The following is a 16,065-nucleotide window of genomic DNA, read 5'->3' as shown; positions in this document are numbered from 1 at the left end:
CTTTTGTGGGTTGCCAGTCTATGTCATTTGTGTATTTTTTTGTGGAGGCTTTTCAGAGGGAAGCTTAAATTTTTTTATGCCGTAAATGTTTTGTTTTGTTTTTTTAAAGTTTATTTATTTATTTATTTTTCTCCCCTTCCCCCCTTCCCCCACCCCGGTTGTCTGTTCTCTGTGTCTGTTTGCTGTGTCTCCTTTGTCCACTTCTGTTGTCAGCGGCACAGGAATCTGTGTTTCTTTTTGTTGTGTCAGTTCTCCGTGTATGCGGCACCATTCCTGGTCAGGCTGCACTTTCATGCTGGGTGACTTTCCTTACAGGGCTCACTCCTTGCACATGGGGCTCCCCTACGTGGGGGACACCCCTGCGTGGCACAGCACTCTTTGTGCCCATCAGCACTGCGCATGGGCCAGCCCCACACGGGTCAAGGAGGCCTGGGGTTTCAACCACGGACCTCCCATGTGGTAGACGAACGCCCTAACCACTGGGCCAAGTCCACCACCTGTAAATGTTAATAACATTAATTCTCACAGTTATACTTTGGAATTACTTCTCCTTCATTTGTTATTATCCTTTTCTTTTTGTTTTATCTTTTTTTCATCTAATGGAGGTTCTCATGAGTCCATTTTACCCCCATATTTTTCTTTATGGTATTTGTGCGTGTGTGTGTGTGTGTGTGTGGAATTTAGGTCTTTATTCTAAATATAAATACTATAGTCTTGTATGTTTCCTCTACACTTTAGTTTTGTCTGTTAAAAAATCCTTGCACTGTTTCTTTTTTTTATTTTTTTGAGGTACTGGGGCCGGGGATTGAACCTGGGACCTTAGATGTGGGAAACCAACACTCAACCACTGAGCCATATCTGCTCCGCTGCACCACTTACTTTTTTTTTTAACCCCCCCCCCCCACACACAGCTTACTTGCTGTCTACTCAGTGTCCATTCGCTGCGCTTTCTTCTGTGTTTTTACTTGTCTCCCTTTTTGTTGAGTCATCTTGCTGAGTCAGCTCTCTGCATCTCTGGTGGGCTGGGCAGCACTCCGCGGCATGCGGGCGAGCCTGCCTTTACAAGGAGGTCCCAGATGCAAACCAGGGCCTCCAATATGGTAAATGGGAGCCCAACTGATTGAGCCACAGCTGCTTCCCAGCACCATTTACTTTTATGTTTGTATTTCTGGTAGTCTGATAAGGTGTGCCATATCAAGGAACCATAGATTATGTACTTGCAGAGGAATGTGTTTTTATCTGAGCTTAGCATTTTATTTGTTTTTACAGATTCATATGCTTCCAATCAGCATGAACTTTCCATTGCATTCTTACATTCAAACTTAGTGACATTTAAGTGTGTCCCAAGCAAGTCCTCTCACTTTTTCCTCATTGCCTCCTTTGGTTTGCATTTTAGATAGCTATTGATGAAATTCTCTGTGACATTAGGAGAAAACATTGCTTGAATTGTTAAATAATTGTTTGTTTTCAACATGCTGCAGGACATTGATGCAAAAGTAAGTAACAAAACAGTGATTTGCAGATATTCAAGAGGGTTCACCTAACTTAAGCAGATACTTGAGCAGACAGGCACCCTGACACAGCCTGAGCCAGGCAGCACTTGATCACGTTGCAAAAACTGTGGTGCATGGCACAGGAGTGGAAATGCCAAAATAATTCTTTGTTTGCTTCCTTTCTTAAAATTCCTAGTCAGGCAGTGTATTAGTCAGAGTTCTCTAGGGAAATAGAATCAACAAGGGATATCTGTCAATAGTATGCAATTATATAAGAGTCTCTCACACAGCTGTAGGAATGCGCAAGTACAGGTTCTGCAGGTAGGCAGTGAAAGTCCAATGAAGGTTCTTAACGAGTTCTGGGAGATGTTGGCTGTTCAAAGACGAGCTGGGAAATTCTCAATGGTGGAATCACTTCCCCTTTTAAGGGATTCAACTGATTGGGTTAAGCGTCACTCATTGCTGATGGCAGTCTCCCTGATTGATGTAATAACTAGCTATCTATGATTTAGCACTGTAGTAAAGTCAGTTGGGACCAAAGTCTATAAACACTCTTTTGTGTTACAGTTAGCCCAGTGCTTGCTTGACCAAAGAACTGGGCACAGTTACCTGGCCGAGTTGACACAATAGCCTAACCATCACAGGCAGGTATTCCACATTCACTGAGCCAAATTTAATATGTTAAAAAATGTTTCTAACTTGGAATGATATTGGGAGGTTCCTGCTCTCAGAGGTAAGAGTCACTTAAACACAGTTTTCAAGAGACAACAGTTTGAGGAATGAATTTTTTACTAATCTTGAAAAACATTTGTAAATAATCATTACTGTTACTTTTTTTCAAGAATCAACATTATTTTCTTACTTGTTTTTTAATTTTGTTTAAAAAATCTTATAAATTAGAAGAAATACATTATTCAAAGAAAAAATGACAGAAGTTATTACCTCCCATCCCCCAAAAACAACTACTTACTGTTTAAAAAAAGAAATAGAGTAATACATGATGTATTTATGTGCTGGTTTTACTGGGCAATTTAAAGGTTCTCAAACATAGATTTATGAGAAAAATGTTACACAGGCATTTTTTCATTCAGGAGAGAAGGTTAATAGCCATGTGTCTTATGCCAGTAATAAAGTAAGTTATATGGTATAAAATATTAATCCTTGAAATTACTCTTTGAAAGAGTAGATAATAAAACAGTCTGTCATGTGCTATCTTCTGACATTTCCAAATATATTTGGATAAAGTAGGACACAGCTGTTATAGTAAAAAAAAAAATACAATGCAGACTCATTCTGTATATTTAAATACAGCAATCATCATCCTATTAATGTTTTTCTGTGTCAGAGACCTAATAGATTGCAAAAATCTTCAGCTCAGGATACTTATTTCTAATGTAGTTTATACTTGACTTTAACTTTGCTGTTGCTGCTTTTTCTTGATATAGTATATTTCTCGTTTCTTTTTTTAGGCCAAGCAGCTGGAAGAGAGAGACCGAGTGATAAAGAAGCAGGATGCGTTCTACAAAGAGCAGCTGGCTAGACTGGAGGAGAGGGTATGACTATTTCTTGTCACTGACTCCCTTCTATTACCACATCTGCAACCTTGCCATGTATTCATTTACAATTCAGTAAATTAGAATGTTAGCTGCTTTTCTTAATTAAAAAGTGGCTGGAGTGAAGAAGCAAAGCAAGTGAATGATTCTCTCATGCAATGTCATTTCTACTCAGGTAGTTTTTGGTTTGGTTGTGTTACTGGGTCATGGATGCATTTCACCACTTGTCAACTTTCCAAAATATTTTTCCTTCTAGGTTTATAAAGTCTGTTGGCTTGTGTGGAATACGAGAGTGTTACTCAGTTTCACCAGACATTAACTAAACTTGAGTATGTTCTTAGAAATGGTAGTGTTGTAAAGGATATGTTGTTTTGGTGGAAACTCCGTTTCAGTCCATTTGTGACTGAGAAATGACAGTTTCACCAGTGGTAGACAGGTGTGGAATAACAGGACTAAAGTATATGGTGAAGGAATAGAAGGCAGTTTCTCTAGACAACATGAACCACGTGTCCTAGAATTGGACAGAGGTGTGAAGGAGGGAATTAAGAATGAAGCAAATTGAGTTTAAGAATAGAAGCTTGAACACCTACTCAGTGTCCCTATTCAGTAATGTAGATGGATGTGTTGTCTAGAATAATTTCATACCTAGCCCGTGAGATTACAAAGCCAGCTCTCTCTCTCTTTTGATTGAGATCCCCATTTTTTATTTGTTTAGAATATTTAATAAGAATGTCGGAAAAGCTATGAAATATCCTATTAACTCACTAAATACAGTTATTTACATGCTGAATATAGTTTGCCTATCTCCCTAGGTCATGAGACTGAGTGCATCTCGAATGTAGGGACCATATTTTCATTCATTCAACAGATAAATACTTGATCCCTCATGGAGCGCAAAGTCAGTTGAAAACTAGTGTTCATTTTGTGTGGCAGGTCATGATAATTTGATAAACAATAAAGTAGGAGTAAGGGATCCATGGAGCTGAGATATGTAGGAATGGTGTTGGGTGGAGAAGGAAGGCCTGTCTTTTCAGATAACATCTGACAGAAGCCTGTAGTGCCAAAGCCATGAGTCAATGGGTGCTTGGCATGTTGGGAAGACCATAGAGTTCTCAAGCAGAAGAGAATTCTGGCTGCTGTCTAGGACAAGAGCTGAAATAAGAGGAACTAGCTTAGTAAGAAGTTATGGCAGTAATGCAGAAGTGAAGTAGTGATGGCTTGGACTAGGCTGGTAGCAGTGAAGGTAATAAAATGTAGTTAGATAATTCAGAGGTAGAGTTGACAGGATTTGCTGTTGATTTTGACCATGAAAAGTGAACGAAAGAACTTAGAGATACTCTAAATCTTTGGCTTTTTACAAATAGATAATGGATTTTCCATAAAGGAAGACTCTTAAGGGAGGGATAAGACTGTTAAGGGAAGGATCAGCATGTGGATGTTGGAGGAAATTAGGAGTTTGATTTTGGATATGTTAAATTTGGAATGACTCAAGACATCCAGGTAGAGATGCTAAATAATAGTATAATAGTTTAGAGCAGAGGTCAGGAATCTTTTTCTGTAAAGTAACAGATAGTAATTATTTGAGGCTTTGCAGGTCACATATGGTTTCTGATGGAATTATTCAACTCTGCTGTTGTAACTTAAAAGGAGTCATAGACAATGTGTAAAGGACCAAGTGTGGCTGTGTTCCAGTTTATAGTCACTAAACTTCGAATTTCATAAAATTTTCATGTCCTGAAATATTCTTTTGATTTTTTTTTCTTTCTACCATTTGACAATCACTCTTAACTTGTGGGTTGTACAAAAACAGGTTGTGGGTCAGCTTTGGCCAGTGTTTTGGAGCCTGTAGACCCCTGTTTAAAACACGGGTTCCAACAGACTGCTTGGATTCAAATCTGTGCATTGGCATCCACTACATGTAACTAACTTGAAGAATCTTACTTAATTTTTGAGTTCCTCAGCTATAAAATGGGACAATTTACTTCATTCATTTGTTAAATGAGTTAATAATCATAAAACACCTCAAATAGTATCTAGCACAGAATATTCAATCAATGGTAGTTATTTTACTTTTGTTCTTCTAGAGCACCATACTCTGGCATAGAGTTAGTAAACATTAGTAGAATAAATGAATGAGAGTGAAATTCTTTGAGGTGATTTACTCAGCATATACCTTTTCCCCACCAAGTATAGTTTTCTTTGCGGTAGCTCAAGGTAGTACTGTGCTAAGTACCTTATTTGAGTTTGACCCTGACCACTGCGTCAGGTATAAAAGAAGACCATGAAAAACTTCCACCCATTTTTCATAGGCCCACTGAATTGAATGAGACAATTCAGTGATTGGTGCAAGGGACCTAGATGACTTGTTCTTGATAGGTTAAGCTCATCAACTCGGCAGGTAAACTTTGTTGTGACATTAGGTAGAACGTGAAGTAGAAGGTCAGACGGATATAGTATGAAACACATCAAATCATTGTGATTAGTGTCTTCTCGAGGCAAAATAGATTTTCTTTCTTTTTGAAGATTAGACTGAAAATAGTTACTTAGGAATTTTGACTGAAAGACGAGTAGCATCACTAAGTTTAAAAGTATCCTGAGATGGAAGAGTCACATATTACCAGTTAATATTTAACTCCATATTTCCTAACATGTGGTAGAAAGAATTCTGGACTAGGAGTCAGAATGTGTAGCTTTGTCATCAAGTCATTTGGAAATCCTCCTCTTCTCTCGTGGTCACTGGTTCTTCATCTGTAAAATGGATATAGTACTATGTTCTTTGCATGCCTTCATAGATTGTTGGAGGGGAACAGATATTAATAAGTTGAAATATATAAAAGCCCTTTGAAAACTGGAAAGAGTTTAACAAATACAAGCTGTTGACATTATGGTTATTTACTTACCTCCCTTGTATACAAGATACTAATAATTATAAAATGGCTTTAGTATCTTTCAGCTTCCTGGTATCTTCTACCCATTTCTGTAGAGTCTTACTTATTACTGCCATTCCCAAAGTATGCTGAATTTTATCCAATGAGTTTTCATTCAGGAAATAAAATTTCAGAGACAATTTAGGTCTGTGAACCATTTTTTAGGCTTAGTGGGGTTTTCTCTTTTAGTATTGTGTTGATGGTGAAAAGTACAATGTCTAATAATTTCAATTAGGAATTCTACACATGCTTCTGTATTAGAAGATATGAAAGTGCTGAATCCAATAGTGCATAATATAAGGAAAAATAAAGATTATAAGATAATATTATGATAACTTGCAGAATCGTCTTACTGTGCTATCAGGCTACCTGTGGTTTTAAAGTAGAGATAAATACATATCTTCCTTTGTTTTAACCAAATGAAATGGTGAAACCATAAACTAGATAGATACCAGGTAGTCTGTCATTAATGGAGATGAACATCAACCAGTCTCTTACAGAATCATTCCAAAGATGGTCTGTGGTACAATCTTACCATCTGCCTATCAGGTAAATTAATCAATACAGTAATTTATATTATCACTTCTTTTTTTTTTTTTTTACAGATTTATTTTATTTATTTCTTCCCACCACCTCATTGTTTGCACTTGCTGTGTCTTTTATTCTCCTTGTTTCTCTAGGAGGCACCAGGAACTGAACTCAGAACTTCTGATGTGGGAGGGAGGTGCCTATTTGCTTGAGCCACCTCTTTTCCCTACTTTGTTGTATCTCTTATTATGTTTTTTCTTCTAGTGTCTCTTGTTGCTTCATCTTGTTGCATCAGTTTGTTGTGCCTGCCTGTTGTGTCAGCTCACTGTCTTTCTCATCTTCTTTAGGAGGCACCAGGAACCTCTGCTCCCTGCTTTTTTGGTATCTCATTATGTTTATCTTCTTGTGTTTCTTGTTGCATCACATCTTGTTGTGTCAGCTCTCCATGCCTGCCCATTGCATAGCTTGCTGTCTTGCTCTTCTTTTTTAGGAGGCACTGGGAATCTCTGCTCCCTGCTTTGTTGTGTCTTTCATCATGTTTTTCTTCTTGTGTCTTGTTGCATCAGCTTGTGTGTCAGCTTGCCACCCCTGCCCATCATGTCAGCCTACTGAAAGTTCTTTCCTTTCACTAGATGGTGAGGAGTGATGAGTGTAATTTAACTGGACTTATCTTACCCTATTTAGAACCAGTATTATAAACAGATACTTTACCATGAAAGAAGGTCAAAGCCATTTGAAAAGTTTTTCAAGTTCTTATTTTAGAGTCAGTCAAATCTTGCCAGCTTATCAAATGCCACTGACATAAATGTGGAGTAAACTTTTATCTTTTAAGAACATTATGGATTTCACAGTTAGTTACAGGTGTTGCCTAACTAAGAGATTTGGAGAGTATCTATTGCTGAGTGTTATGATTAGAGGAAGCCCAGGACAGCTTTCGTAGGATTCCTAAGTGTTTTTAAGGAGCCTTCTCCCAGCCTGTAAGGGAATTCTTTATAATGCTTTTTACCTTTCTTTGTGATACTGCATTTTATTTTTTGATAATTATGTTGATTGTTTGTATTTATATTATAAGCCCATTCAGGGCAGAGTGCATTTCTCTTATTTCCATCGCCACCACTAACACACAATAGTTACACAGTGAATGAATCTTAGATATACTGAAGTTATATCTAGCTAATTAGTGTATAGTTCTTAGACATTAAAAATATTTAGTACCTTCCTTACTAATCATTTAAATTAACAATTTAAATTCTTCGAGAAAGTTAAGCTTAATTTAGAATATTTTAATACTATTTATAGCATCATCCTCATTATAGTAGCTAATAATGTTTATTGGGCACTTATTTGGTGGTAGGCATTTGCATGGATTATCTCATTTTATCTTCAGAAACAACCCTATGAGGCTGTGTTTACCCATTGTTTAGATGAAGATACTAAGGCTTGAAGTAATGTGCCCAAGAATACACAGCCAAAAAGTGATAGATCTGGATTTGAGCAAGGTTCATAATCTGAGCTTTAGCCACTATCAAGTACTATCTTTAGTATTTGTCAGTTCTGTACTTAAGTTAAATCCTGCTGATTGCTTTATTAGTTCTTTCTGAATTATCATATAGCCTTTTAGGTCCAGATGTTATATATATATATATTTTTCAAATTCTACTCAATTTATTCATTTTTTTAAAAGATATTACATTGAAAAAATATGAGGTCCCCATTTGCCCCCACCGCCCCCACCCCACCACTTCCCCCCCAATAACACTCTCCCCCATCATCATGTCACATCCATTGCATCTGGTGAGTACATCTCCGGGCATCGTTGCACCCCATGTCCAAAGTTCCACAACACAGCCCACACTTTCCCACGTTCCATCTAGTGGGCCATGGGAGGGCATACAACATCCGGCAGTTGTCCCTGGGGCACCAGCCAGGACAACTCCAAGTCCTGAGAATACCTCCACATCTTTTCTCTTCCTCCCCTTCCCCGTACCCAGCAGCCACCATGACCACTTTTTCCACATCAGTGCCACATTTTCTCGATTATTAACCACAATAGTTCATGAATAGAATATCATTAAGTCCACTCTTATCCTTACTGTATTCCTCCTTCCTGTGGACCTTGGCTTGGTTGTGTCCATTCCACATCTATGTCAAGAGGGGGTTTAGATTCCACATGGATATTGGATGCAATCTTCCTGCTTTCAGTTGTAGGTACTCTAGACTCCATGGTGTGATGGTTGACATTCTTCAACTCCATGTTAGCTGAGTGGAGTAAGTCCAATAAATCAGAGTGTAGAAGTTGAAGTCTGTTGAGGTCAGGGTCTGGCTATTATATTGTCAGTCCGGAGATTGAAATCCCCTAGTTATATCTTAAGCCCCAGCACCAACTACAGTTCCAGTAAAGTAGTATGAAAGGCTTGTGAAAAGAGATCCCATCTGAGTCCAGCTCCATCACGCAGAAACACCAGCTCCAAAGAAGGGCCAACTGACGTGGCAGTGAACCCCATCTGCCATGACCATAGAACCTGTGGGTCTCTTTAGCCGTCAAAAGGACCAATACCTGGGGTTGTATCTATTTTATCTGTCTCTGAGACTCTGCTCAGGTGTGCATAAGGGCAATCCTTCTGAAAACCTCCAGACTCTTTTTTAGAGACATATAGCCATATAAACTCATTTCTCCTTTCCATTTCCCCCTTAATTTAGGTCAAACAGCATTTTTAACTCCTGTTATTATATGTAGACAGGGATATTCTGCTGGTCTGCATTGAACCTTTAATTCAAGGTCATTTTCTAGTTGCATCATCAGCTGGTACTTGGTAGTGATCCCTCGGTGCCAGGGAGGCTCATCCCCGAGTGTCATGTCCCACGCTGGGGGGAAGGCATTGCATTTACATGCTGAGTTTGGCTTTGAGACTGGCCACATTTGAGTAACACGGAGGCTGTCAGGAGGAAACTCCTAGGCACAGTGCTGTTCTAGGCCTTGTTCTTATTTCAGGCATATAGGCTCACAAGCATAGTCATTAGTATCAGGGGCTCACTGTTGGACCCTTATTCCTTCCTGGTCCTTACCGTTGCACCTGGGGGACTGCCACTGCTCCCCTAGGGACCCCGGCAGAACCCCCTTCCCCGGCCAGTAACCCAGTACCCCCCCAGCTGTTGTTTTTAATTGTTTCCACTATGAGTATATCCAAACATTACCATGCACCCTGGACATATGCCCTCTATAACTCCCTGTCAACCATATATTGCCTGTCAATAACATCCCATACCAGTATTCTTCCACTGCCATTGTTGAACCACTCTGTGATCCAAAACTTCCTGAAAAGCGAAGCCCAATATAATGTCAGGTTCCCTTACTAGTAAAATGGATTATAGCGATGAGTTTAAAGATTAGATATAGAATACATATTGATTTGGAAAAATTCTACATCCTATCTTTTTCTTGATTATTGAGCTTCTCTTCACAAGAGCCTTAGATCACAGTAATTCATATATACAATATACAGTACTCCCTCATATCCACCATAAAACCTTTTCCCTTCCACAGCGATAATCTTTTAACTATTCATATCATATTTACTGAAACCAATGTACAGACTCCGAGACAATAGCTTTCAAACAAGGTGACATCTCTGCTTACATTGTGGTCCATACTTTAGGATATACAGTTTTCTAAATTTTTAGTTATCCTATGTTTTACATTATGGTTTACATTATTAGTCTATCGTCCCCTATATGTTTTTGGTGTAATATTACATGTTTTATATTCATCCTTGTGTACTCTCGCGAAACTCCTCTCTTGCCCCCACGTTTACCTTGGTTCCATCCATTCAACATTCCTTTCCCCCTCCCCTTGGGGCCCACAGCGACAGCCAATCTCCATTTCCCGAGGAGCCACATCCAGAGATACTCACAACAGTGTTCAGGGCCTGACTTGCTCAACCGACCTAATGCCCTGGGGGTCACCCTTTCTCTCGGGAGATACATTTCCCTCTATTTGATGGCATTAGTCCTCCCCAAGATATGGGTCCACCCCCACTCTCACTACTTGGGTCTCTACCCAATGGTACAACCCACCCTGGCAAAATGAGCATTCAGACATTCCCCAGGAGTCCGTCCCGTGTCAGACCATCCCCGCCGAGCATCCTAAACAGGTAACCCTCCTAATTATATTTTGATATGGTTTTCTCATCATTTTACTCTCAACCAACACCTGACACTCTCCTATGTTCGTATGTTGCCCCTCCCGCCCCCCAATTTTTTGGGCAATATTACCCATCCGCCCATCCCCAGCCCCCCTCAAACCCTCAAAGCCCCACCCAAAGGCAACCCCTTGCCCCCATTTTATCTCTTCTTTGTGCTCATACTTACCGCCAGCTCATCATAGATTCCACCCCTGCAGATGTCAGCTCACATCCTTCCTTCACCCTCTGATTTCCTGTAAGCCTATCTTCCAGTCTCTAGCTCTCTGAGGCAGCTTGCTTGTTTCATATCATTGAGGTCATGTAGTATTTATCCTTCAGTGCCTGGGTTGCTTCACTCAACATAAGGTTTTCAAGATTCATCCATGTTATTACGTGTGTTTGTAGTGTATTTGTTCTTACAGCCGAGTAGTATTCTGTTGTATGTATATACCACATTTTATTGATCCACTCATCTGTTGATGAGCATTTGGGTTGATTCCAACTTTTAGCGATAGTGAGCAGTGCTGCTATGAACATTGGTGTACATATGTCGGTTTGTGTCCTTGTTTTCAGTTCTGGGTATATAACCAGCAGTGGTATTGCTGGGTCATATGGCAAATCTATGGTTAGTTTTTTGAGAAACTGCCAAACTGTCCTCTAGAATGGTTGGATCCTTCTGCATTTCCACCAGCAGTGGATGAGTGTTCCCATTTCTTCACATCCTCTCCAGCATTTGTATTCTTCTGTTTTTTTCATAGCTGCCAATCTTACAGGAGTAAGATGGTATCTCATTGTAGTTTTGATTTGCATTTCCCTGATAGCTAGAGATTTGGAGCATTTTTTCATGTGCATTTTAGCCATTTGTATTTCTTCTTTGGAGAAGTGTCTGTTTAAATCTTTTCCCCATTTTTTAAATGGGTTGTTTATCTTTTTATTTTCAAGATATAGGAGTTCTTTATATATGCAGGTTATAAGTCTCTTATCAGATATATGGTTGCCAAGTATTTTCTCCTATACTTGTTGGTTCCCTTTTTACTTTCTTGACAAACTCCTTTGAGGTGCAGAAGGCTTTAGTTTTGAGGAAGTCCCATTTATCTATTTGTTCTTTTGCTGCTCGTGCTTTTGGTGTGATATTCATGAATCCATTTCCTATTACAAGGTCCTGTAGATGTTTCCCTACACTGCTTTCCAAGATTTTTATGGTCTTGGCTCTTATATTTAGGTCTTTGATCCATCTTGAGTTGATCTTTGTATAAGGTGTGAGATGGTAATCCTCTTTCATTCTTCTACATATGGATATCCAGTTCTCCAGGCACCATTTGTTGAATAGGCCATTCTCTCCTCTGTTGAGAGGGTTTGGTGGCTTTATCGAATATTATATGGCTATATATATGAGGTTCTATATTAGAAGTTTCAATTCGATTCCATTGTTCTGTGTGTCTCTTCTTATGCCAATACCATGCTGTTTTCACTACTGTAGCTTTGTGTATATGTTTTGAAGTCCGGTAGTGTGATTCCACCAATTTCGGTTTTATTTTCAGTATGTCTTTGGCTATTCGGAGCCTCTTTCCTTTCCAAATAAATTTCATAGTTAGTTTTTCTAGTTCCTTAAAGAAGGCTGTGTTGATTTTTATTGGGATTGCATTGAATGTGTAGATCAGTTTTGGTAGGATAGACATCTTAATAATATTTAGTCTTCCTATCCATGAACAGGGAATATTCTTCCATTTATTTAGGTCTTCTTTGATTTCCTTGAACAGTCTTGTATAGTTCTCGGTGTGTAAGTTTTTTACATCTTTAGTTAAATTTATTCCTAAATATTTGATTTTTTTATTAACTTTTGTAAATGGTATTTGTTTCTTGATTTCCTCCTGATCTTGCTCATTTTTGATGTACAGAAATGCTACTGATTTTTGCGCATTGATCTTATAACCTGCGACTTTACTAAACTCATTAATGAGTTCTAGAAGCTTTGTTGTAGATCTCTCAGGGTTTTCTGTGTATAGGATCATGTCATCTGCAAATAATGAAATTTTTACTTCTTCCTGTCCAATTTGAATGCCTTTTATATCTGGTTCTTGCCTCAGTGCTCGCGCAAGTACTTCTAAGACAATGTTAAATAGAAGGGGAGACAGTGGGCATCCTTGTCTTGTTCCTGATTTTAGAGGGAAGGATTTTAGGATTTCTCCATTGTAAACAATGTTGGCTGTAAGTTTTTTATATATACTCTTTATCATGTTCAAAAAATTTCCTTGTATTCCGATCTTTTGGAGTGTTTTTATCACGAAAGGGTGCTGTATTTTGTCAAATGCTTTTTCAGCATCTATAGATATAAACATGTCATTTTTTTTCCTTCAATCTGTTTATACGGTGTATTACATTGATTATTTTCTTATGTTGAACCATCCTTGCATACCTGGAATGAATCCCACTTGGTCGTGGTGTATAATTCGTTTAATTTGTTGTTGAGTACGATTAGCAAGTATTTTGTTAAATATTTTTGCGTCTAGGTTCATTAGAGAAATTGGTCTGTAATTTTCCTTTCTTGTGGTGTCTTTGTTTGACTTTGTTACTATGGTAATGTTGGCACCATAGAAGGAGTTAGGCAGTGTTCCTTCTGTTTCGATTTTTTGGAATAGTTTCAGCAGGATTGGTGTTAGTTCTTTCTGGAATGTTTTGTAGAATTCACCTGTGAAGCCATCTGGCCCTGGGCTCTTCTTAGTTGGGAGGTTTTTAATGAGGGATTCTATCTCTTTACTTGTGATTGGTTTGTTGAGATCATCAATTTCTCCTTTCGTCAATATGGGCTGCTTATGTGTTTCTAGGAATTTGTCCATTTCCTCTGAATTGTCATTTTTGTTGGAATATAGTTTTTCAAAGTATCCTCTTATGATAGTCTTTATTTCTGTGAGGTCAGTGGTGATATCTCCTTTCTCATTTCTCATTTTGTGTATTTGCATCTTCTCTCTTTTTTTCTTTGTTAGTCTTGCTAAAGGTTTGTCAATTTTGTTGATCTTCTCAAAAAACCAGCTCTTTGTCTTGTTTATCTTTTCAAGTGCTTTTTTATTTTCTATTTCATTTAGTTCTGCTCTTATCTTTGTTATTTCCTTTCTTCTTCATCCTGTTGGATTACTTTGTTGCCTTTATTCTAATTCCTCCAAATGTGCAGTTAGTTCTTCAATTTTTGCTCTTGTTTTTTGATATATGAATTTATGGCTATAAATTTCCCTCTCAGCACTGCCTTTGCTGCATCCCATAAATTTTGGTATGTTGTGTTATCATTATCATTTGTTTCAAGGTAGTCATTGATTTCTTTTGAGATTTCCTCTTTGACCCACTGTTTTTGTAAGAGTGTGCTGTTTAATTTCCAAATCATGGTGTGAAATCTGGGCCTCTGGCCCTTGCAAATTTCCAGCCTCACTCCACTGTGGTCATAGATATTATTTTGTATGATTTCGATCTTTCTGAATTCATTAAGCCTTTCTTTGTGTCCTAGTATATGGTCTATCTTGGAGAATGATCCATGTGCACTTGAGAAAAATGTATATCCTGCTGTGTTTGGGTGTAATGATCTATATATGTCTATTAGATCCAGCTCCTCTAATATACTGTTCAAATGTTTTGTTTCTTTAGTGATTCTCTTTTGAGATGTTCTGTCCAGAGTAGATAGTGGTGTATTAAAATCCCCCACTATAATTGTAGATGCATCTATTCTTTCACTTAGTTTTTCCAGCGTTTGCCTCACGTATTTAGAGGCGCCCTTGTTAGGAGTATAAATATTTATGATTGTTCGATCTTCTGGACAGATTGTCCCTTTCACTAATATGTAGTATCCTTCTTTGTCTCTCACAATTGTTTCGCATTTAAAGTCTATTTTGTCTGATATTAATATAGCTACTCCTGCCTTTTTTTGGTTATTGGTTGCTTGTATAATTGTTTTCCAACCATCACTTTCAGCCTCCATGAGTCTCTGGGTCTAAGATGTGTCTCTTTACACAGCATATAGATGGGTCATATTTCCTTATCCAATGTCCCAGTCTGAATCTTTTGATAGGTGAATTTAATCCGTTGACATTCAGTGTTATTACTTTCAAGGAATTATTTGTGTTAGCCATATTTTGATTGGACTAGTGTTTGTCATATTTTGTTTGTTTGTTTGTTTTTTCCCTCTCTTTTTGTCTTTTTTGTTGCTCTTACACTCTCCTCCAACTCTGCCTGTCCTGTTTTTTCCTTTCTTCCTGCAGAACTCCCTTTAGAATTTCTTGAAGGGGAGGTTTCTTGTTGGCATACTCTTTCAGTTTCTGTTTATCTATGAATATTTTGAACTCTCCATCATTTTTGAATGCTAGTTTAGCTGGGTAGAGTGTTCTTGGTTGGAAATTTTTTTCTTTTAGTACCTTGACTATATCATACCATTGCCTTCTTGTCTCCATGGTTTCAGATGAGAAATCAGCACTTAATCTTATGGAGCTTCCCTTGTATGTGATGGTTTTCTTTTCTCTTGCTGCTTTTAGAATTTTCTCTTTGTCTTGAGCGTTGGATAATTTGACAAGTATATGTCTTGGGGTGGGCCTGTTGGGGTTTATGACGATTGGGGTGCGCTGTGCTTCTTGGATATGTACATCTGTCTCTTTCAGTAGATTTGGGAAGTTTTCAGCCATTATTTCCTGCAACACTCCTTCTGACCCCTTTCCCTTCTCTTCTCCTTCTGGGATGCCTGTAATACGTATGTTTGAGTGTTTTGCATTGTCATTCAGTTCCCTAAGTCCTAGCTGAATTTTTTCTATCTTTTTATCGACCAATTCTACTATCTGTTTGATTTCCGATGTACTGTCTTCCACATCACTAATTCTCTGCTCTTCCTCTTCTAGTCTGCTGATATTTGCTGCAAGTGTATTTTTGATTTCTTGAACTGTGATGTTCATTCCCATCATATCTGTTATCTTTTTGCGTATATCTGCAATTTCCCTTCCAAGTGTTGTCTTCATGTTGTTAACCTCTTCCTTTACTTCATTAAATTTGTCGGTGATCAATGTTCTGAGATCTTTAATTGCTTGTGTGAAGTTCTGCTCCCCTTCCTGGCTTTTAGTTTGGTCATTGGATTCAACTATGTTTTCCTGATTACTGGTTTGGTTTGTAGGTTTTTGTTGCTGTCTGGTCATCATTTTATCTTGACGGATTTAATCAGTTCCTTAGCTTCTTTGTCTTGTCTTGGGGATTAATTAGCTGTTGTTTTTGCATAAGTGTTATATCTTCTCTTTGTCACTTTGTTCTTCTTATTCTAATTTCTTATTGCTGGTTGAGTTCACTTAAAAGGAAAGTATTAGGGCCAATGAAAGGTAAATTGTGTAAGCAAGGAAAAAGTGTAAAGTAGTATTGATGA

At 38.2% G+C, this 16,065-nt stretch overlaps 1 protein-coding gene across 2 annotated transcripts in view; it reads left to right on the top strand.

The window, feature by feature from the left end:
* CHCHD3 (coiled-coil-helix-coiled-coil-helix domain containing 3) overlaps positions 1 to 16,065 on the top strand; it is a 301,175-nt gene that overhangs the window by 197,730 nt on the left and 87,380 nt on the right. For both annotated transcript variants that reach the window (XM_058297371.2, XM_058297372.2), the window contains exon 5: positions 2,963 to 3,046. In XM_058297371.2, coding sequence (XP_058153354.1) covers positions 2,963 to 3,046 — 84 coding nt within the window. The remainder of the gene's footprint in view (positions 1 to 2,962; positions 3,047 to 16,065) is intronic.

The sequence above is a fragment of the Dasypus novemcinctus genome, chromosome 5 (genome assembly GCF_030445035.2).
Source record: "Dasypus novemcinctus isolate mDasNov1 chromosome 5, mDasNov1.1.hap2, whole genome shotgun sequence".
In the NCBI taxonomy this organism is placed as follows: Eukaryota; Metazoa; Chordata; class Mammalia; order Cingulata; family Dasypodidae; genus Dasypus; species Dasypus novemcinctus.
The sequence above is the reverse complement of the archived record's forward strand: the minus strand, read 5'-3'. Positions and strand labels throughout refer to the sequence as shown.